At 44.1% G+C, this 24,338-nt stretch overlaps 1 protein-coding gene across 3 annotated transcripts in view; it reads right to left on the reverse strand.

Moving 5' to 3' along the window:
• The window catches only part of SPEN (spen family transcriptional repressor), a 98,502-nt gene that overhangs the window by 4,010 nt on the left and 70,154 nt on the right, over nt 1–24,338 (reverse strand). For all 3 annotated transcript variants that reach the window (XM_045379955.2, XM_005544696.4, XM_074019347.1), the window contains 6 exons: nt 20,894–21,045; nt 17,488–17,613; nt 17,026–17,139; nt 15,557–15,670; nt 14,168–14,268; nt 191–8,360 (listed from right to left, as the gene is read on the reverse strand). In XM_045379955.2, the coding sequence (XP_045235890.2) occupies nt 191–8,360; nt 14,168–14,268; nt 15,557–15,670; nt 17,026–17,139; nt 17,488–17,613; nt 20,894–21,045 (8,777 nt within the window). The remainder of the gene's footprint in view (nt 1–190; nt 8,361–14,167; nt 14,269–15,556; nt 15,671–17,025; nt 17,140–17,487; nt 17,614–20,893; nt 21,046–24,338) is intronic.

Below are 24,338 nucleotides of genomic sequence, written 5' to 3' on the forward strand. Positions count from 1 at the left end.
GTTGCCCAGGCTGGTCTCGAACTCCTGGGCTTAAGCAGTCATCCTGTCTGGGCCTCCCACAGTGCTGGGATTACAGGCATAAGTCACCACACCTGGCCCCTCATTTCCTTAACACATCTTTGCTTAAAAGCCTGCTGAGCCCCACAAGCACATGCCCAAAAGACAGTGGGGAGATACCTGGCCGGCTCACCTGAGCAGCTGTCTTGGTCCGGGAAGGCAGGCCAACAGAGGAAGCAGCAGGAAACTGAGTGTGTGTGAGCTGGGCTGGGGGGTGGTAGGTGCGGATGTCGCCGTACCGGTACTCTTGAAACAGCTCCCCGCTGGAGTGCACAATCTGCACCCCGTGGGTCACCACCACAGGAGGGGTCAGAGGCAGGCCCTGGAGTTGGTTACTGGGGGTAACTGTGAGGATACGGGCCTCACTGTGAGGGGCAGGGGCAGGAGCAGGGAGGGGGACGGGGACAGGGACAGGGACGGGGGCAGGGGCGGGGGTGGCTTTGGCATCTGGTGTCTTGGCAGCTTCCTTCCCTGGCTGCTGAGGGGCCTTGCTGGCTGGTGGCACCTTCACGACCCCATCCGCGGCCCTGGGCTGCTCGCTGACTGCTGTCACATGTGGATGCACCATGATCCTCACATCCCGCGGCACGGTATAGGGGTGCAGTCGGTACTCAGACTGCATGACTAGTACCTCTGACTGCACAGGGGCTGCGGCTCGAGCGACGGGAAGGTGATAATGCACTTCCTCCTCGGGAGGGTGCTGGGAGGCCAGCGCAGGCACGCCAGCTGGGGCTGGCTGCGGGGTGCTGGCACGCTGTGGGGCCCTGACCTCTATTTGCTGGGGCTGCAGCGGAGCCCGAGGAGAGTGAAGCGCTTCTGGCCGGATGCTGTAGGTGATACTGGGCAGCGTGGGAGTGTTCATTCTCACCTCGCCCTGCGAGAGGTGGCTCAGGGACACAGTCTGGGTGATGCTGTGGGGTGGCATGATGACAGACTGCTCTGGGTGGATGCTGGAGATGAACTGGGGCACTGGAATGCCTGCAGCCAGCATGACTGTGGCATTGGTGGAGAGCGCCGTGGAGGCAGTGCTGCTAGGGTGGCTTGCCCTTGGGAATGAGGACGGCCCGGGTCCACTGGGTCGAGGAGAATGAGCGTCGAGCTTTGTGGCTGCCAAATGGGAGACAGTTCGATCTGCTGGGATGCTGGGCCCCGAGGGGACATGGTTTACTTCTGTAGGCAGTTTGCTGGGCAGAGCAGGAGGGTGGTGGGGCGTAAGCGTGGACCCCAGGTTGGCCGGCTGAAGGACCTTGGTCTCAATTTTAAGGGTGACGGGGTCAGCAAGCTTTTTGTTTGTGGTGACAATGCTTGGGGTGAGGACCAGCTGGTTGTGAACCAGCACAGGGGGCGTGTTGATCCCCTGGGTGAGAACTTTCACCGTGCCTCCCTGGGTGACAGGCGTGGACACCGAGAGGTGAATGGGCTCGGGCTTCTCCAAGGATGGCCTATCGGCCTTCACAGACGAAATCACAGGAGAGGCGTTATATGTCTGGGCGGTCAGTACCAACGTGGAATGGGTGGCCACGTTTGCATAGCCTGCAGGAGCTTGAGGACCTTTGGATGGAGGCTGCGATGCTGTGACAGAATCCGGTTTGACCTGGGACTTGGACACCGACTGCTGAAATTCAATGTCCATTGCACTGGCCGGGGGGATCTGGCTGATCTTGGCGCTGATCCGCTGTGGGCCTTCAGTCTTCTGCCCTGAATAACTCAGGAGCACAACCCCTTCGGAAGTGTTCACACGCAGTCCCGCCCCTGAGCCTGCATCTGCTGGACGATCGTCGATCACAGGCATGGACCCTGGGTGAAACCGATTGTTTTCATTAGCACTCGCTCTCTGTTTGCACTTTGCTGACGGCGCAATCACTGCCCCTGCCATTGTCACCGTGCCTGTTGTGGCTGTCACACCACCAGATGCAGCAGTAACCGCACCCGCTGTGACGGTCACTGCACTTGCTGTGGCATTCACTGCACTCGCGGCAGCATTAACCGTGCCTGGGGCGGCATTCACTGTGCCCACCGTGGCGTTCACTGGAGTGGTGAGAACATTCACTGGCCCCGTAAGAACATTCACAGGCCCCTTCAGGACGTTCACGGGTCCAGCAGGGGTGCTCACCAAACTTTTCAGTGTGGTCACTGAGCCCTTCACGGGACCTTTCAGGGCATTCACTGGGACCAGGGAGACATTCACCAGGCCAGTGAGCGCACTCACCAGGCCAGTGAGGGTTTGAGGAGCTGGTTTTGCCAAGGTTATCTTCTGTGAATTTTCCAAGTCAATGCTGACAGGCATCCGGCTAATAACAGAGGTAATTTTGGGAGCAATGACTGGAGCCACCTTTTCCTTGTCAGCAGCTACCGGCACCTCCGAGACTTGTGTCTCAGAGTTGTTTGTCACTGGAGCTGTTGTTTTTTCTTCTAAAGGCTTTTTAGATTCAACTGGAGGGGGCGGGGCCTCATGTAGGCAAGGGGCAGCACTGACAGGCTCTGCAATTGCCGTGGTGACACTTGTGGAAGTGACACCTGTTGCAGACACATACTTGGGGTCCATGAGAATCTTCCTCAGGGTGCTGGAGCTGGTGTCGACGTCAGAGGCCTTTGTGTCTGGGGGAAGAGCTGGAGATGGAGTAGACTGAGCCCGTGACTCCTCCTGCCTTGTGATCCACTCTGTCACCTTAGTAGGGGGGCTCTGATGTGGGATTCCCCCAGAGACAGGAGGTGAAAGCTTTGCTGCAGTTACAGAAGGCAGTGTGGGTATGGGGATGCTTGGATCGCTGGGTGGGGTCACCGGGTCACTCTCAATGATGGAATGCACCCTGAACCTGGCTTGAGGTTCCTCATCCACCGGCACTGGCTGGGGGGGCTGGGGAAGGTCTGGGGGCACAGATGCTTTGGTTGGAGTCCTTTCCTCAACACTGATCTCTTGGGATGAATTCTCTGTGGAGGGAGTCTTGCTTGGGTCAGAAGTACATGACTGAGGAGGAGTGGAATGGGGTTTCTCACTCTGCTTTTCTTCCTGTGGGGCTTCGGGGTGCTGTAGTGTTGTCCCCTCATTTGCAGCAGGACTCTCGCCTTGAGCTTGGTCAGATTCAGGGACATGGCTCTCTACAGGCACCACCACTTTCTTGTTTGTGTTCCGTTTGCGGCGTGATCGGGTTGTCTTCTGGCGCCCTTTGTCTTTCCGAACAAGAGTGACTTCCACTTCTTTAGACCCTTTGGCTTCTGGCGCTGAGTGTGAGGTTTCACTGCTATTTCCTCTGGCTTCCTTGGTATCTGTTGGGCCTGCTGAGGGGTCAGGAGCATTGACTGGTGGCCTCGAAGATTCTGTAGCAGCCTCAGTTTCCAGGATGCCAGATACAGCCTCATCCGTCTCCATTCCTTCCTCAGAAGGCTGCAGCGCCTGTGCACCTGCGTGGGGCTGCAGATCTGTCTGGGATTCTCCAGGAAAAGGTGGAGGTGCTGGGAAGTTTTCTGGCTCCCCAGAAATGTCATTGATGATGGAGCCAATGGCCGCAGCCAGCTCTGTTTCACTTGCTTGGTGTGCAGGCTTGTCCCTGTCTTCTGGGGCAAGGCCCTCTGGTGCATCTGCCTTATAGGCAGCAGAGGCAGAGGCCTCGGCAAGCTTTGCGATGTGTTCCACGGCCTGCTCCAGCTCCATCTGCTTGGCTAACTGGGTGGCTTCTGGGGACGGCCCAGAGGCAGACGCGTCTTTCTCTGATTCCTTGTCTGGATCAACTGGATCACTTTTCAATTGGGATGATAAACCATCCTCCTTTTGGGGACTCTCACTTTTCTCAGGGGAGACTGCCACCACCCCGGGTTCCCTCTCCCCTGCCTGTGCTGCAGCCCCCCTGGGACTGACAGCAGCATCCACATTTTTCAGACTTGCAGATTTGTCCACTGCTAACCTGGAGTTTCGAGATCTTCCTCTCTTTGATTTGGAGTTTTTTTCAGGGGCCGTTTTTTTCTCTACAACTTCAACAGGGGCGGCTTCAGGGAGATTTTTGTCTGTGCCAGCATCTTTTCTGTCACATTTCTGTTCGCTCCCTGCCTCTTCCTCAGCAGCCTTGGGTTCCGTGGGGCTCTCTTTCACACTTATTTGGGGGCCCACCTCAGTGGTGGCCTCAGGACGTGCAGCATCCACCTTCGGTTCATTTCTTCCCTTTTTCCCTTGGGGGCCACCACCAGCTGCAGTTTTCTGGGACCGTGGGGACCGCCATCCCTCAGGTGGCTTGAGTGTTTCTGCAGGTTCCTTGGTCTCGTTCTCCTCCTCTTCATCGGCTCGCCGGCGTGTCTTTGGAGGCCTTCCCCTCCGAGGGGTGGTGGGAACCGCCGCGGCCTCCTGAAGCTCTCGCTCCAATCTCTTTCTGGTCACTCTTGGTTGCTCAATGGGCTCTTTGACAGGAGAGCGGTTTTCATGGTCACCCATGGTTGCATAGACGCTCCTTACATTACGGCGCCTTGTTCGGCTAAGAGGCAAACTTGGTTCGGGATGTTCAAGGTCTGCAGCAGAGTTTTTAGAAGCAGTCCTTGTAATCTTCTCTGCCTCCATCTTCAATTCCAAAAGCTTCTGTGCTTCTCCCCGAGGAGAATTGGACCGCTTGAGTTTTTCCCGGTCTATCCTCTCACTCTTCCTTGTGACGGGCTTCTCCACGATACTTACTGCAGGTGCCTGAACAGGCGTCTTTGAACGCTTGCTTTTGTTTGGCTTTTTATCCTTTGTAGCAACTGGAGGATCAACCTCTAAATCTTCAGAAGCTGGGGGCTGAGCCTCAGGAACAGCTTCAGCTTTCTGGTTTGCATCAGGCTCAGCATCTGCAGTGGTGTCTGGCTTTTCAGCCTTTGGCTCACTGGCCTCCTCAGACTTCTGAGCTGGTTTTGAAAGTGGCTGGGTACTGTCAGGCTCTGGATCTACATTGCTCTCTGCCTGGGAAAACGAGGCCCCGGGAGTTGGAGGCTTGGCATCCAGATAAGGCAGCTGGTCACCTAATGAACCTTCCTCAACACCTGCCGGAATCACAGCAGCTTCTTTATTGGGGTCTGCTCCTGGGGGCAGGTCCACTTGTTCCGGCTGTTCCACAGGGGCAGGAGCAGGTTCAGACACAGGCTTTGCTTCTTCTGAGACAGTGGCTGGCTCCACAGTCTTATCTTCTGTTACCAAAGGCGCCTCTACCATTTTGTCACCAGCGGTCTTCTCTAGTGCTGATGGGGCTGACTCTAGAGTTGCGACTGTGACACTTGGAGGCCCAACGGAAGGTGGAGTTTTTAGTTCTGCATCTTTATTCTCAGGAGCAGATTCTGGGGTCTTGGGATGATTCTCTATATCTTCCTGTTTCTCAACCTCTTTGGGTTTCTGGTCTTTTTCTTTTTCTTTCTGTTGCATTCGTGTGAGCTCCATAAATCTGCTATGGAACAGAACTACTGGTTCTTGAATGGAATCAGTTGTGCTGTTTGCTCCCTCAGATGTCTGCTTACCATAGATCCTACCAGAAATGAAGTCAGAGTCTTCCTCTTTTCTCTCTAGATGCTGCAATCGCTTGGAATCTTGTTCAAAGATTGAGCTGTGTAAAAAACGAGAAGCAAACAATTCCTGCCTCTCTTGCTCTTCTTCTTTATGGTCCTCTTTCTTATCATCCATTTTCCCTTCTGAATCAGTCCTAATTTTCTTCTTTTTCATGTACCAGGATGGAATAGGTCTTGGAGCAGAGTCAACCTTTTCTTTATCTTTGTTGTTTCGAAAATTTGCAAATCGGGAGTCCCAATCAAGAAAAGACCAATTTTCTTCACGAGATGAAGAGAGGGATTTAGCTCTTTCAAGCAAAGCTTTAGTGTCTGGTGTGATTGTCTTATCCAATGCAAAAGAGTAAAATTTGTTCCTTTCTAAAGAACTAGAGAGTCTTTCATCTCGCTCACGTAGCTTGTCTTCTCTGTCCCTCAATAAAAAAGACAATCGAGAACTTTCATATAATGCAGAGGCTCTGGGTGAGTGGGATTTGTGTTCACCATCTTCATCAGAATCAGAAGGCACCTCTCCAGGTTCCAGATCTCGTACAGACCTTTTTCGAAGGCTATCTCTCTTAATTATGCTGTTTGGGAAACTCACATCAAATCTGCTGGCATCTTGTTTCATCTGAGAGTCCCAACGATTTAGTTCATCTTCAGAATTCAAGACAGATAGTTTTATTTTGGCCATATCTGCCATCTGTTCTCTCCTGCTAGAATCATAAGGATTAAATTTTAAAGACTCTTCCCTGACTGTTATGTTAGAATAGGGGAGGACTTTTTCATCTACTTTAGGAGACCCCTTTACTGACATTAGCCTAGGGGAGCCTATGGGATCCTCGTCTTCATGGAAGGAACCATGTCGGACACTGGGAGAACAACCAGTCCTTTCAGAATCTTCGCTGATTTGGCGTGAACTTCTGTAATTCCGTTCTCTCTTGGTGCAGATATCAAAATCAACATGATCCATCCTTTTCTTTTTGCTGGGAGGAGAGTCATCGGTGACATCTTGAGGGGGTTTGCCTACCTCGTGAACGAGGCTACGTCTTTCATATTCATCTACATCTTTTTTAGGACTGCCAAACTTCTCAGACTTGGCTATTTCCATTTCCATCTGCTGTTTCCTACGACTCTGCTCCATTTGTTTTCGGTAACTCTGCGTGTGATCGATGTCAATGCCAATTTTTTCTTCAGTATTTACTGAATGTGATTTCTCTTGGCCTGATTTACGTTCAGGTGTTTCATCACGAAGACTGCAGTAGTTTTTCCTAACGTCTTCTCTCTCTGGTCCTTGATCATCTAATACCTGTAGCTGTTTGAGCTGTGGTTTTGAGGGAATGGGTTTTTTTGATTGGATTTCTTGATTTTCCACAGATTCACCTGTTGGTTCTCCCTGTCTTGCTTGTAGGTCTGAGCTGGGCCTTGAGCCAGACCCAACAGAAATACTGGCAAGCTCCTGACAGTCTTTGGGGCTGGCAACAGTATTAAGTCTGTCCAGTTTGATTTTTTTAGATTCTCTTTTAAGAATTTCTTTCCTCACAGGCTTTCTTTCAGCCTCTCCTTCCCTCAGCAGAATGACCTCTCTAGAGGATACGTCAGGCTGCTTTTTTGAAAGCATGCGAGCATCCTCCATCTCTGGACTGCTTTTCTTGACCTCTGGTTTTTGCTTTTCTGCTTTTAAATTGGAATCTGCAAAGCGCCTTTTCCTTGCTTCCAGCTTTTCCAGATCCACAGCACTTACCCCGTCTGCAGCCTGCTCAGGCTTGAGGTGCTTCCTGGCTTTAAGCCTGCCCTCCTTCTCCACCACTTCAACATGGCTTGAAAGCCCCTTTTCCTTTGGTACTTTCATTCTAACAGATTCCAGTTTAGACAAGTCAGACTTTGCAGGCTCCGTCTGAGAGACCTGAAGTTTCTGGTCCAGGGCTGAAGATTTAATAGTGTCATTATCAAGCTTGGCTTTCAACTTTTCCACAGGAGTGTGGTCAATGACCTTTCCCTCTTTCTCTTTCACTCGAGTCAAAACCACGCAAGGCATGAGATCTAGGCGGTTTTTTGCTATTCCTTCTTTGTCAGCTTTCTCTCTGCTCAGTTTATTAGAACTCCTTGGCTTTTCAGGGCTTTGTTCTCGCTCATTTTCTTGGTCGGTTTCTGAAGACTGAGAACTAGGGGAGTGAACCTTTCCTTTGCGTTTTTGCTTGTCAGTTTTGTCCTTTTCCACTTTTTCCTTCCGTATTAAGCGTCTCTCTCTCTCCACTCTCTCGGGATCAAAAGTTCGTTCTTTATCAGTCTTTTCATTTTTTGTATAGCGCTCCAAACGAGATTTGTCAAGTTTCTCATATCTTGGAGGGGAAAGTGAGCTACAGCTTCCACTCCGGTCTGAGGATCGGCTGTAAAGCCTCCTCTCAGAATCACTCGGCAACCTCTCTGCCTGAGAGGGAGACGCTCCAGGACTCTGTGGACGTCGCAAGTGAACTGGACTTTGACTTCGTTCAATTGGCCTCCTCTCATGGTCTCTGTCCCGGTCGGACTCAAATCTTTCACGTTCTCTTTCTCGTTCCCTTTGCCTGTAACTATATTCCCTAATATCTTGTTCATAAGGATCATTCCTGTAATCCCTGTATTCCCGAGGATCATCGTAGTATCGTGATTCATAGTAGTCTCCTTGGTAAGTTTCCCATTCTGAATAAAACTCTCTCCCTCGAGCTGGATAGTCCCGCCTGGAATCCTCAGGGTAAGTGCCTGGAGTTCGAACACTCTCATAATATGTACGATCTTGGTTATAGTCGTAGGATGCCCTTCGTTCCTCTCTGCCAAAAAATAACAAAGATATTAGTTCTTTTGTTTCCTCATCACTTATGCATGAAATCATACACGTGAAATCAGAAATTCCTGCTTCTAAAAAATCTTTGACATTATTTAATCATTTGTGAAACGATTAGTTTGTAGTGGTTATCCACTATAGCTTCAAGTAGCTACTAGGCACTTGAAATCTAGCTAAATTGAGATGTGTAAAATACACACTCAATTCTGTAGACATAGTTTATAGAAAAACAACAACAATTTAGACCGATTATATGTTGAAACAATATTTTAGATATATTAAAGAAAATTAATTTCACTTTGTCTTTTTAATGTGGCTACTAGAAAATTTAAAATTACATACACAGAACTTATATAACTTACATTATGCTTCTATTGGACAGTGGTGATTCAACCCTTTTTTAATGTTTCTGGTAACTCCAGCGTGTGACAAAGCAGACACTAGTTACTGGACAATATCCCCACACTCCTAAGTCTCCCACAAAATTACTATATAGAATAATAAAAAGATATTCTTACCACAACTTGGAATAAATCCACTGTTTAGAAAAACAGATAAAAATTTTAACTAAAATCTTACCATCTATGTGACTTGTATGATACTGGTAACACTTCTATCTAATTCACAATTTTTAAAAAATACACTGGAACCTGGTTAAACTCTCTGAACTCAGTCTCCTCACTCATAAAATGATGGTAGCTTTTCCTCATAAAGCTCTTAAAAATATTAAGATAATATCTGTAAAAACTTTCCTAGCATAATCCTAGGCAGGCATTTGGCCTCAGTAAATGTCACTTTCTCCTAGGCTGCCAACTAACAAACCAGGGATGACTACAAGCACCGAGAGAGAACTCCTCCAGTTTTAAGGAACTCACCACAGGTTTTCTCCCACAGGGACCTGTCTGGTGCATTCAAAATAGGATTAAATTTACACACAAGAACATATATTATATGAAATTAAATACACCTGTAACAGAGGCCAATTACTTCCTTCACTTGTTCATTCTCAGCAATGTTTGTTCTCTCACGTAGATACACCTGGCTCATTCTAGACAATATTACCATTAGCAGCTCACTGAAAGAACACTAGAACTCAATCCCCATGAAGTTACAGGCTTTGTCTTCTTGGCCAGAATTTCTCTAGCTCTTACAACAGCACTTGGCTCAAAGGACTCAACTGACTATTTGTTGAAAGAATGAACTTTAGAAAAATATATCAAAGCTGCTACTAAATAATGTTCCAACTCCTTTGAACAGCAAACAAAGCATCTAGACAGAACATTCCAACACCGGAAACATCGATAACACATTATTTTATCTATATCTCTATATATGTGTGTGTGTGTGTGTGTGTGTGTGTGTGTGTGTGTATATATTTTTTTTTTTTTTTTAGACAGAGTCTCACTCTGTAGCTCAGGCTGGAGTGCAGTGGCACAATCTCGGCTCACTGCAACTTCCACCTCTGGGGTGTAAGGGATTCTCCTCCTCACCATCACCCCACCCTACCCCACCCCCATGAGTAGCTGGGAATACAGGCATGCGCCACCACGCTTGGCTAATTTTTTTGTATTTTTGGTAGAGACAGGTTCACTGTGTTGGCCAGGCTGATCTCAAACTTCTGACCTCTGGTGATCTGCCCGCCCCTCCCAAAGTTCTAGGATTACAGACATGAGCCACCATCCCTGGCCTATTGTATGTACTTATATTGAACTTTCTCCGTTCAAAGAAAATACTTTATTGTGTATCTATGACATTTGGTTTAACTGGATTCAAGATGATCCTTCCATAGCTCCATGGGAATCAGATTCCTTGTCTAAATACTGACCAGCCAGCTCATAAATAACTGTTACTAGGCATGGAATCAGGCTAATTTAACTCATTACTACCATAAATACATACTTTGGGGATGTATTTTCCACATGAAGGTGAACACATTATATACCTTCTAATATTATAAAGTGAATAAGACACCTAGAATGGTCATTAGTTTACTGCCCATATTAATGGTAGGCCTGAGTCATATTTTAAAAACACAGTATCAAGGTATCTTTTTAATTAAGCAAACTAAAACTACATCTAAAAATATGGGGCAGGCATTGTAGCTTAGGCTTGTAATCCCAGCACTTTGGGAAGCCTGCTTGAGGCCAGGAGTTCAAGACTGACAGGATCAACACAGCGAGACCCCATCTCTACAAAAAATAATAATAATAATAATAAAAATTTAAAACGCAGTAACATGAAAAAAAGTTTTGGAGGGCAGAAATATATGTATAAACATTCATGCTGGAGCACTGTTCAGCTTAACAAATATTTATTTTGCTGGGCCCCATGACAACAAAAGAAATAAGCAGTCCTGCCCTCAAAGAATTCAACAGTTTAAGCAGGGACAACACAACTGGCACTTGGACCATGTACGGGGACACTGAGGAACTGCAGAAAGGTTCAGAGAGAACTCTGTTCACAAAACCAAACAGTATCCAAAGTACCATAAGTAGATGTCATCTGAATCATAATGTGACCCTGTAAATTCATCTCAAGAACCACTATGGTAAAGGGTAAGCTCAATACACTAGCAGGTAGGAACCCTAGGTTTATCCCCAGCCTAGGCCCTTAGTGGCCTGTGACCTTATTAGCAAAAGTTCTTTCCATAAAAAGGGTTACATGACAGAGTATGTGACGGATCAAATGAAGTACTACTCAGAAAATGGGAAAGCCCTGTGCAAATACAGCTATTATTTGCATTCCTGAGCTGAATTATCATTAGCATTAAAGCATTTTTTTCATTCATGCATCAACTATTTAGTGAGATAACTTCCATTCTATAGAAGAGGCAAAGATCCTCAAGGTCTACGCAAGAAATGCATTCCATAAGCACTGCCGACTGAAACCACACGGGACAAACCTGGGTCACAGTGAAGTCCCACACCCTCCTGCTTCCTCATGAGGAGATAACCGCCATTTGAGAAGGATAAATAACCATGAGAAAAAACACAGAACAAACCCAAAGCCAGTTAGTTCATCACTAAAAAAAAAAAAAACAATGAGTTTTGGCTGAGCGCAGTGGCTCACGTCTGTAATCCTAGCACTTTGGGAGGCTGAGGCGGGCAGATCACCTGAGGTTGGGAGTTTGAGACCAGCCTGACCAACATGAAGAAACCCCGTCTCTACTAAAAATGCAAAATTAGCCAGGCGTGGTGGCGCGTGCCTGTAATTCCAGCTACTCGGGAGCCTGAGGCAGGAGAATCATTTGCACCCGGGAGGCGGAGGTTGTGGTGAGCCAAGATCGCGCCACTGCACTCCAGCCTGGGCAACAAGAGCAAAACTCCATCTCAAAAAAAAAAAAAAAAAAAAATAGGTTTTAAGTAGTAATATACAAAAAGTAACATCCACATTACATTATTCAACCCTTACAAAACTGCTGTTTTAAAATATTTAATGTACACAGAGGATTTTAATGGATTTTCTATGTTTTTAAGTGCAAGTAGGCCTCCAGGATGCTTTCTACTCACATATAGATAATTTCTTGTAAGCATTTACTGTATTAACAATTACTTCAAAGTGCTACTTGGGAAGCCAGGATGGAGAAGTTTTTCCTTTCCTGACATAAGACACACACATTCTCTTGCATGTGGCCACACAATTTTACACTCACTCTCGCTCTCTCTTACACTCACACAACTGAGAAAACAGCCTATCAAGCCTGACTTTCTAGCTAAAGGAGTGTTGATCTCTGAAGCTTTGTAATTTGGATTCTGATCTGGTGAGAAACCATCAAAACCTGACAAGTTTGAGCTTTTGAGAATTTGGCCGTAGGGAGCATTTTTCATTTAAAAAGCACCAAGTAGGCCGGGCGCGGTGGCTCACGCCTGTAATCCCAGCACTTTGGGAGGCCGAGGCGGGCGGATCACAAGGTCAGGAGATCGAGACCACAGTGAAACCCCGTCTCTACTAAAAATACAAAAAAATTAGCCGGGCGCGGTTGTGGGCGCCTGTAGTCCCAGCTACTCGGGAGGCTGAGGCAGGAGAATGGCGTGAACCCGGAAGGCGGAGCTTGCAGTGAGCCGAGATCGCGCCACTGCACTCCAGCCTGGGCGACAGAGCAAGACTCCGTCTCAAAAAAACTAAATAAATAAAATAAAATAAAAAGCACCAAGTAGGCTGGGTACAGTGGCTCACGCCTGTAATCCCAGCACTTTGGGAGGCCAAGGAAGGTGGATCACGAGGTCAGGAGTTCAAGACCAGCCTGACCAATATGGTGAAACCCCGTCTCTACTAAAAATACAAAAATTAGCCACGCGTGGTGGCATGCGCCTGTAGTCCCAGCTACTCAGGAGGCTGAGGCAGGAGAATTGCTTGAACCTGGAAGCCAGAGGTTGCAGTGAGCCAAGAAGGCACCACTGCACTCTAGCCTGGGCAACAGAGCAAGACTCCATCGCAAAAAAAAAAAAAAAAAAAAAAAAAGCACCAAGTATTCAATGACTGTTGTACAATATTCCACTAAGAAATGAATTAATATATATTAATACTTGCTATCACTTAAACAAAAATGAAATGGCAAGAAGAGGTAGTAGAAAGGGAATGCATTCAACAGGGCTTGTGGTAGCGCAACCCTGACTTGGCTCATCTCGCCATGGAGCCCTTTTCATACTTTGAACTCAAGTGTCTAAAGGCGTTTTTCACACAAACTTTTTGTCTAACAGTACAGGGGTGGAGACTTAGTGGGAACATTCCAGAAAACTTAATCAGAGGCATGTCTGGAAAAACAGCTTCATCATATGGACCAAATTTCCATTTTCAGAAGTAATCAGCTATTGAAGATCTGGTGACATTATCTTAAGATGTTTTACTATATTTCAGTCTTTACTATATTCTTTACTATATTTCAGCAGAAAAAGGTATTAAATACTACATAACCATAACTGAAAGTATTAACAAGGGGAAATCAGGTTTGCTCTGCACATTGCCACAGTTGCCAGTTTACGTGTGGTTTGGCTTATTGATTCACTTTGAATATTTAAGAGATTCAACTTTAAAATAAAGCTCTTGATATTCTTTTGGAAGTTTTTGTTTGTTTTAGTTAAATGTATGAGCACATGTGTGGTGATAACCTGGATGTTGTCATTACTAAATATGTAGCCATTTAACAGTTTATAATGCACTCTAACATATATTAATACATTTACTTTAAGAAGTAACTGTAAGCGAGGTGATTTGTATTTATGATTAATGGCACATAAAGCAGACCAGGTGCGATGGCTCACACCTGTAATCCCAGCGCTTTGGGAGGCCAAGGCAGGCAGATCACTTGAGCCCAGGAGTTTAAGACCAGCCTGGACAACATGGAGAAACCCCATCTCTACAAAAATTACTCCAGCGTGGTGGCAAGTGTCTGTAGTCCCAGCTACTCAAGAAGATGACGTGGGAGGATCACTTGAGCCTATGAGGCAGAGATTGCAGTGAGCCATGATCATGCCACTGCACTCCAGTCTGGGTGACAGAGTGAGACCCTGTCTCAAAAAAAAAAAAAAAAAGTACATTATCACCTGGCAAAACAGTAACTCAAGCTCTAGGAGCATTCAGTGAGAAATCCAGACAGGTTGCTCCAAACCCATAGGAATCACCTGAAAACTGAATTCACAAAAATAAACCTGTGTTTCCATATGAAGTGATAAAAGAGAAGCGTTCTCTATTCTAGAATATAAAAGGAGGGTAAAGAGTGAAAAATAAAATTTAATGCCATCTTAAGTTTCTGTATTAAAACTCAAGCTACACTGATAAGTTTAAAATACATACCTTCTTTCGGCTAACATTTCATAAAAGTCTCTGATGTCTTGACCAGATTTCTCCATGCAGTGATAAAAAGCCAGCTGACTTTCGCGATTTGCAAAATCCACCTTTAAAAAAAAAAAAAAAGAGGTGTTTGATGCAAGTTTCGAATTTTAATGATGGAAAAATGTTACCAAATTTGAAATTTCTTCACAACATAGCCCTTCTGAGAAAATGTCAGGAAACAGCAATGTATCTCAGGTAAAACAGTCCTTATCACTGAAACTGTATTTTATTAACCTGAAATCTCTCAAATTCTGTATAAATCGTGATAAAGGAATGAAATTTATAAAGTTTCAAATCCAATCGTGGAGTGAAAAAAGCAAAATGGAAAACTGAAATGGCAATTAAGTAATCAGATCAACTAAATCCAGCAATCTCTGTTGCCAAAACTACAGTTAGAATATAAAACAAAATATGGATGAACATTTTAAACTTTACTCACAGCTGGGCCTCAAAGTTATTCAAGCATATGATGTCCATCAGCTATCAATTATCTTATCATCTTATTTTTAAAATACTTCTTTCAACCTAACAACCATAGTTATTAAGTGCATAAATTCCTTCAAACTATCATGAACACAAGTTTTTAAATACATACACTGGACATAAAATTATGCTTTCAGTGGCTACCCACTCTTCAGGGGAGTAGGAAAGGAAAGAAAGACGTTCAGGATGCCGGACTGATACTATGAGGCCCTGGGTGTCAGACACCCATGGGTGACTGTGGTTGAGCCTGCGTTGAGAGTGTCTGTGTGAGTATCAGCACCCAGACACTGAGAGGCGCACTTCTTTGAATGAGAGGATTTTTAGGGAAGGATCTGTGGCTAATGGTTTAAAGATGCTGTGCCCACAAGTAGCTGAGCATAAAATTGTAATATTCCCCTTAAACACTAATGATACAGCATACATGTCCTGTAAGCCACTCCCCTGGCTGGCAGGCTGGCAGTCTATAAAATGCTAGTTACTAACGGCATGAGATTTTTTTTTTTTTTTTTTTTTTTTTTTTGGGAGATGGAGTCTCACTCTGTCACCCAGGCTAGAGTGCAATGGCATGATCTTGGCTCACTGCAACCTCCGCCTCCTGGGTTCAAGCAATTCTCCTGCCTCAGCCTCCCAAGAAACTGGGATTAACAAGCATGCACCACCACGCCCGGCTAATTTTTTTGTATTTTTAGTAGAGATAGGGTTTCAACATGTTCATCAGGCTGGTCTCGAACTCCTGACCTCAGGTGATCCACCCACCTTGGCCTCCCAAAATGCTGGGATTACAGGCATGAGCCACCATGCCAGGCCCAAGAGGGTGAGATTTAAATAGGACTTTGTTTTGCTTCTGTTTAAAGTCATTCTGCACACCTTAATTTTATTACCACCGATTTTTCTCCCTTTGGTCTCTTTTACAGCTGCTTGTGCATATTCAATTTCATTGTAGAGAACCAGGGCCATGCCTTTTAAGCGGTCAAACACCACCTGTAAAACAAACAAACAAACAAACAAAAAAGAAATAAGAGCCTCATCCACTGGACTTAGTGTCAGTCCCAACAAAATCCTAAGTCACAAAGACACTGATGAGAAAATATATATTTTTATATATTTTATTCTATTTTTAAAAAAAGTGTGATGCACATTGTTGAATACAAAATGAAAATGTGCAGGGACAGTTTAGAATCATAGATATTATGGCTTGAGATATTATGCCTTTATTTTGTTTTTCTGTATTTTACTTTGTTTTCTATGTTTACAAACCACTATATTGTATTTCAGTAAGCATTCGTCTTGTTTTGGCTGAAAACAAAAAAGCAAAACCAACAACAACAAAAAACACTCTTGAAAGGAAGGAAAAATTAAGAGTAACAAAGATTTTCTGTGAATTTTGGCTACAAGTAGCACAACTGTCTTAAGTCTGTGGATTTTTTTATATAGGCAATCTTTAAGATGTGTATTTTTCTAAACAACAAAACCTACATTTAAAAGTATTTTCTGCCAGGAACAGTGGCTGTAATCTCAGCACTTTGGGAGGCCGAGGCAGATGGATCACTTGAGGTCAGGAGTTTGAGACCAGCCTGGCCAACATGGCAAAACCCCATCTCTACTAAAAACACAAAATTAGCCAGGCGTGGTGGCACACACCTGTAATCTCAGCTATTCAAGAGGCTGAGGCTAGAGAATCGCTTGAACCTGGGAGGCGGAGGTTGCAGTGAGCTGAGATCCCGCCGCTGTACTCTAGCCTGGGTGACAGAGTGAGACTCTGACTCAATTAAAAAAAAAATTAATTAAAAAAAAAATAAAGTATTGTCAAGGCTATACAATATACCTACCACAGCGTAAACACAGTTTTAACGAACCGAGGCTTTACCTTCACACACTGAATTGGGTCTAGAGACCCTTTTCCTGTTGCTTACGGATGTATTACATAAAAAACATTGGTTAGATGAATATTCTGTTGTGTGAACTTCCGCTCATTTAAAAAAGTCTAATTACCTATTTAGTGTAAATGTGAACAACTATACAATCAGACTATCTAATTTTAATGTAAGATAAAATTATAAAAATCCCTAAGCAACATTTCTATTTCATTCTATTTAACTATACTATGAGAATAGTTTCAAAATTAATCACCTTGGCTGGTTCAAAATAGTTTTTCAAAATACTCACAACTTAAGGCAACAGATGCAAATGCCCTTACTGACCAAATCTTAGCAAACATAATTTCAATGTGCTAGTTATTAAAGAAAAAGGCAACGCTAGCAATTGAGACTGAAGGGAGAGAACACCAAGACGAGGGAGTCAGAAGTCTGAACCACACACCAAAACCTCCCGCCTACCTTCACCACAGGCCCGTATCGGCAGAAATGTCGTGTTAAATACTGATCTGACACGTTCGAAGAAAGCCCATCTAGCCACACGCAGTTTGTAGGCATGCTCTTTCCAAAACCCAGCTGAATACAAAAAGCAAAATTTCTATTAGTAAAGTTCACAATTACTGTTCAACTACAGAATTCTGAGAAAACTGGTAGGAATCTTATCAAATCAACATCTCAAGTGGGAACCATCTGGTTAAAATTAAATTGAAATTTACAAAAAAGCAATCCTGCCTGGCTGATCAAGTGTTAATCAGATTATAGTATATAATAGGATAGGAATGCAAAGAAGTATATCACTTTTATGGTTATCTGTCTTACTGGGATCTTAAATACTAAGGCATATGCAAAAAAAAAAAAAACCCTTCAAATCTTAAAAAACAAAGCAAATCATAACAGCACAATAATTTATGCAAATTCACTTACCTTGAGGCGATTATTTCCAAGATATTCCCCATCCATCTTCTTAATAGCTTTACAAACACTAGCAATATCACAGTATTGCAGAAACGCATACTGAGGAACTCCATTTACTTTCTTAATGTCAATATCCTGAAAAAAAAAAATGAATACGACTTACCAATATGTCCAAGAAAATAAATTAGAACGAATCAAGTCCATGTAGGGTATTTATTTCTCAAAAAAGTTATATTCTCAATCATCATTTACTTAGTTAAAAAAAATTGTACACCTTAATACAATAGTAAGTTAGTAGTCTGCTGTAAAACACATAGCATTTGTTGTCACAAACCATGAAATCCGTCCCATGTGAAGCTCTCTGCAGAGGAACAACAGCATTGCAATTCAAAATTCAAAATTTAAAATCCCTATTAACAGCATTAAGAGAAACTTAATGATAATAAAGAAAAGGCAGGCTATTTAATGAAGTCCTAAGAAATAATTCCCTTCTGTAATATCTAAAATTGTTATTAGGGGCCAGGCCATTTAAAATATGATATCTGGGTGGGCATGGTGGCTCACGCCTGTAACCCCAGCACTTTGGGAGGTGGAGGCGGGCGAATCACTTGAGGTCAGGAGTTCGACACCCACCTGGCCATCACAGTGAAACCCTGTCTCTACTAAAAATAAAAAATTAGCCAGGCATGATGGCACGTGCCTGTAATCCCAGCTATTCTGAAGGCCGAGGCAGGAGAATCGCTTGAACCCAGGAGGCAGAGGTTGCTGTGAACCAAGATCGCACTATTGCACAGGTGACAAAAGTGAAACTCTTTCTCAAAAATAAATAAATAAAATGTGATACCTGAGAAGATTAATACATCTTTGTTCTTTAACCTTTAAAATTAAAAGACAAATAAATAAATAACAGATAACTGTCTAAAGACAAAAGGAGCTGGAGCCCACATAGGCTACTGAATTCCACACCACCCATCTAGGTAGGCAGTAGAACTGCAATTAAGAGTATATGCTACTCCCACAAAACCAAAAGAATTTGGCAAATCAAAATAATTGAAAATGAGGTCATCCATTTCTCCATCAGCCAAGAAGGACGTTGGGGTGAGGCTGACATACTTATCAAGGACAATAAAACTAACTACCAGGGCTTCCAGTGCTTTGATGAAACCTCAGATGTGTGAGTTTCTGGCCAAGAATCTGTAATATCATATTGTTGGAGCATTAACTGGGGGTTGCGGTTCTCTATAAGTTTGCTGTGGCTGAACCAAGAAAGAAGGCATGCGCAGATTCCTACAGAAGTTACGATTCTATGAAAGATTTTGAGGAGATAAGAAAGGCTGATATCTTACAAAATGATATATCCCAGCCCGGGTGTGGTGGCTCACACATGTAATCCCACCACTTTAGGAGGCCAAGGCAGGCAGATCACCTGAGGTGAAGAGTTCAAGACCAGTCTGGCCAACATGGTGAAACCCCGTCTCTACTGAAAAATACAAAAATTAGGCCGGGTGTGGTGGCTCATACCTGTAATCCCAGCACTTTGGAAGGCCAAGGCAGTGGGATCACCTGAGGTCAGGAGTTTGAGACCAGCCTGACTAATATGATGAAACCTCGTCTCTATAAAAAATACAAAATATTAGCCAGGTGTGGTGGCATGCGCCTGTAATCCCAGCTACTCCAGAGGCTGAGACAGGAGAATTGCTTGAACCCGGGAGGCGGAGTTTGCAGTGAACCAAAATTGTGCTATTGCACTTCAGCCTGGGCAACAAAAGCCAAATTCTGTCTCAAAAAAAAAAAAAAAAAAGCAAAAATTAGCTGGGCGTGGTGGTGGGCGCCTGTAATCCCAGCTACTCAGGAGACTGAGGCAGGAGAATCGCTTGAACCCAGGAGGCAGAGGTTGCAGTGAGCCAAGATCGCGCCACTGCACTCCAGCCTGGGTTACAAGAGTGAAACTCTGTCTAAAAAAATAATAACAGTATATCCCAAGATTACAAAGCTGTGACCAAAATATTTGCATTTTTAAACTGACTCCAATTTTGAGTCATAAAGGAACAGAAAACTTCTTGAACCCCTTAATCTAACAATGACTTGTGTAATAAATGATTCAAATTAAAACTTCCTAATAGAACTGAACTGCTAACAGACGACATCCATATTCTAGCAATCCCCAAGGCATTTCTGATGTGCACTGTGATCACAAAACAATCATACGCTAATTTGCTGCTTCTGTTTTTGGAGACAGGGTCTCACTCTGCCACCCAGGCTGGAGTACAGTGGCGTGATCTCGGCTCACCACAGCCTCTGCTTTCTGGGCGCAAGTGGTTCTCCAGCCTCAGCCTCCTGAGTAGCTGGGACTACTGAAGCAAGCCACCAACGCCGAGCTAATTTTTGTCTTTTTGTAGAGACAGGGTCTCGCCATGTTGCCCAGGCTGGTCTTAAAGTTCTGAGCTCAAAGTGATCTGCCTACCTCACCCTCCCAAAGTGCTAGGATTATAGGCGTGAGCCACCATGCTCAGCCTGCTGCTTCATTTTTACAAATATTTTTCTCTTCCAGATTTTCCTTTCAATCCACAGGACTAGAGATGGCATTAAAACAGAACCCAGGCCGGGTGCGGTGGCTCAAGCCTGTAATCCCAGCACTTTGGGAGGCCGAGACGGGCGGATCACGAGGTCAGGAGATCGAGACCATGCTGGCTAACACGGTGAAACCCCGTCTCTACTAAAAAAAAATACAAAAAATTAGCTGGGCGAGGTGGCGGGCGCCTGTAGTCCCAGCTACTTGGGAGGCTGAGGCAGGAGAATGGCGTGAACCCAGGAGGCGGAGCTTGCAGTGAGCTGAGATCCGGCCACTGCACTCCAGCCTGGGCGACAGAGTGAGACTCCGTCTCAAAAAAAAAAAGACAAAAACAAAAACAAAAACAAAAAACAGAACCCAAAGAACAAAGATAAAAATTGGGTAAGAATCAGTCTGGGCAACACAGCAAAACACCACCTCTACAAAAAACCACGAAAATTAGCTGGGCATGGTGGGACACGTCTGTAAGTCCCAGCTACTCAGGAGACTGAGAGGTGGGAGGATCACTTGAGCCCAGGAAGTTGAGGCTGCCTTGAGTCGTAATCATGACACTGCACTCCAGGCTGGGAGACAGAGTGATACACTGTCTCAAAAAAAAAAAAAAAAAAAAAAGAGAAATAAGAAATTATGTATGTGTAAACAAAGGACATATATTACATTTTTACACACATATATAGAACCACACCCAATGGGTTTCTCTGGATTATCTTTTAGCAAGAGCTAAAAGCACACAGCAATATTCATTACACCATTAAACATCACCTTTCCAAATATAATCTGTACTATATGCTTTATGTGTTATGACAAAGACCTAAAATTGTTTTCATAGTAAAAGCAACATACCACAATTTCTCCAAAGCGTTGGAAGATGTTGCGAAGGTCATGGTAAGTAGTGGTTTTTTCAAGGTTGCCAATAAAGAGAGTTCTTGTTGCTTTGGGGTGAAATTCATCTATCCTTTCATCCAAGGGGCGAAATTCATTTTCACTTTCCGTTTCTGTAAGTGGAATGGGGGCCGAGTAAAAAGAAAAGAGGGTATTTTAATGCATATTTATATATCATGGAAAAAAATCTACATTTAAAAAACAAAATGTCTGAAATAATAGGCTTGAATACTCACACAAACTGAAATACCATAAACACCTTCAGAAATAGCCACCCCTTATTAACTCTAAAGCAAAAAAGGAATACAAAGGCTAAAGAAACATTTTTTTAAAAATTAAGGCTGAAGTAACACTTTGTTTAACCTTTAAAAAATAAACTGATTTAAATCTGCTAAATTAGCTGGGAATGGTGGCTCACGCCTGTAATTCCAGCACTTTAAGATGCCAAGGTGGGAGGATCGCTTGAGCCCCCAAGTTTGAGACTAGCCTGGGCAACATGTTGAAACCCCATCTCTACCAAAAAAAAAAAAATTAGCCAGGTATGGTGGCGCACGTCTGTATTCTCAGCTACTCGGGAGGCTGAGGTGGGAGAATAGCATGAGCATGAGAAGTTGAGGCTGCAGTGAACTGTGATCATGCCACTGCACTCTAGCCTGGGTGATGAGAGAACCTGTCTCAAAAATAAAATAGAAAAAATAAAGCAGATATCTTTGCTAAGGTGATCTGTTGTCGTTTTTGGGGCAGAGTCTCGCTCTGCCACCCAGACTGGAGTGTACTGGAACGATCATGGCTCACAGAAGCCTCAACCTCCCAGGCTCAAGCAATCCTCCAATCTCAGCCTCCTAAGTAGTTGGGACCACCGGTGCATGCCATCATGCCTCGCTAGTTTTTTTCCCCCCACGCCATAGAGATAAGGACTCACTTTGTTGCCCAGGCTGGTCTCAAGCAATCCTCCTGCCTCAGCCTCCCAAAGTGCTGGGATTACAGGCGTGAGCCACTGCACTTGGCCTGATTTGTTTTAAAAATAATCACTGACACGGAAATAGAATTTAAACCCCAGCAAAAAAGGTAATTAATTATTTGAGCCTAATCCTAATTTCCAAAATTACGTGGCAGGCTCTCAATTTGGAGTATAAAACTACACTCTGAAATAGATACAAAAACTCAGCTGAAAATAGTCCACCTTCATTGTTTGTTTAATTTCATTTACTTTTCAACATTTTACAAGATATTTAGCATTTCGCCCCTCTCATACTAACACAATAAATCAACTGTCTACATGCATAAATTTTAGATATAAGAGTAACTATGAAAACTGATTAAAGCAGTATGTTTTAAATATCTTTTGATGTTGCATGGTCCCCAATGACAAACGGAAAGAGGTTAAGTGATTGTTACGACTTCTTTTCTTTTCTTTTTTTTTTTTTGAGACGGAGTTTCGTTCTTGTCGCCCAGGCTGGAGTGCAGTGGAGCAATCTCAGCTCACTGCAATCTCTGCCTCCTGGATTCAAGCAATTCTCCTGCCTCAGCCTTCCAAGTAGCTGGGATTACAGGCGCCCACCACCACGCCTAGCTAATTTTTTGTATTTTTAGTAGAGACGGGATTTCGCCATGTTGGGCACGCTAGTCTCGAACTTCTGATCTCAGGTGATCCACCCGCCTCAGCCTCCCAAAGTGCTGGGATTACAGGTGTGAGACACCACATCCGGCCTCTATTTTTTTATGATCAAAAGCCCTGGCTTAACTTGTAATTTATCATAGCCTTTCTCTGAACCTCCATTTATAAACTTGGTCTAAGGCAGGAACACTCAAGGTTTTGTAGATAACAATTATAGGAAACTACTGTGTGTTCTTTTTTCTTAATGTAAAACAAAGCCATCCAAAAAATTAATATTTAATCAACTTTACTGAAATGAAGCATTTAGGGTCAGCCATTGAACATTACTGATAATGTCAACGACACTGGTATTTTTAAAACTCAATTTCAGGGACCTTAAGTCAGAATACATCTCACTTCTGAGTCCAGACTGATGGCTCCAATGGTAGCTCAATTAATCTTACCACTTTCATCAATCAGACTATGATGTACTTTCACAAACTCAGGTGGACCCAGAAACTGCCCAGGGCTCATAATAGCTGTCTCCATATATTCTGCATATGTCAAAGGAATATATCTAATTTTAAGCTCAATTTGGTCTTCATTTAAATGTGGGCAGACATTTGAGAATATTTCAAAAAATTCAGATAGAATATTGAGGTTTGTGCTCCGAAAGGCAGAATCACAAGAGGAAAGCATGATTTGCAACTATTAAAATCTGTAACGGCTTCATTCCCACCAAATGGCCTGGTACATTTACTTTCTTTCTTTCTCCCCCTTGGAGACAGGGTCTTGCTCTGTTGCCCAGGCTGGAGTGCAGTGGTGGGATCATAGCTTACTGCAGCCTCAAACTCCTGGGCTTAAGCAATCCTCCCACCTCAGCCTCCCAAGTATCTGGGACTACAGGGCCTGGTTTTTTATTTTTTGTAGAGATGGGGTCTCACTTTGTGGCCCAGGCTCATTTCAAACTCCTGGGCTCAAGCGATCCTCCTGCCTCAGCCTCCCAGTGTTTATAGGCATGAGCTTGGTCAGGCATGGTGGCTCATGCCTATAATCCTAGCACTTTGGGAGGCCAAGACAGGAGGATCGCTTGAGCCCAGGAGGCCGAGGTTTTGGTGAGATATGATTATGACACTACACTCCAGCCTGGGTGGCAACAGAGTGAGACCCTGTCTCCAATCAATCAATCAATCAATCAAGGTGTGAGCCACCACGCTCAGCAGTAAATTTTCAAGATCGGAAATTCAGTTAGCAAAAGAAAAAAAAAAAGTTTTTCACGTGTAGTCCACTTAACCTTCACAACCAGTCAAAGTCTTAATGTCCACACACATTTGGGAAAAAATTTCTTGAACCTGTAATTTCATGTTTAGGGGATTGTAATGCAATGTATGGGAAAAGAAATCTTAGAGGCCACCAAGCGGTCTATATGCAAAGTTAGGTTTCTTGGATTTGGATCTTTGAAAATAATCCTTGACCTAAGCAATCAGCTTAATACATTTCAATATAACATTCATGATTTAACCATCTGACAGCAAAATTCCAACTAAGTCTCCATACTCAAAATTCAACTGCTTTCACATATCCCATTTAACTGGTATTTAATGTTGTCCTATCTGGGAAAATTATTTAGCTTTTCTTATGTTTGAACCAACCAAACTTCTCAAAATTTTCACTGGCAAGTAGGTAAATCCTACTTCCTAGGTGCTAAATATCTAGGTTAAAAGCTTTTTACAGTAAAAATCTCAAGCTAGCCCTACCATCTAGAGATAAAAGTTACATACTGAATGCCCTGGATGAGATCTTCCTTAC

This window comes from Macaca fascicularis, chromosome 1, assembly GCF_037993035.2.
Source record: "Macaca fascicularis isolate 582-1 chromosome 1, T2T-MFA8v1.1".
In the NCBI taxonomy this organism is placed as follows: Eukaryota; Metazoa; Chordata; class Mammalia; order Primates; family Cercopithecidae; genus Macaca; species Macaca fascicularis.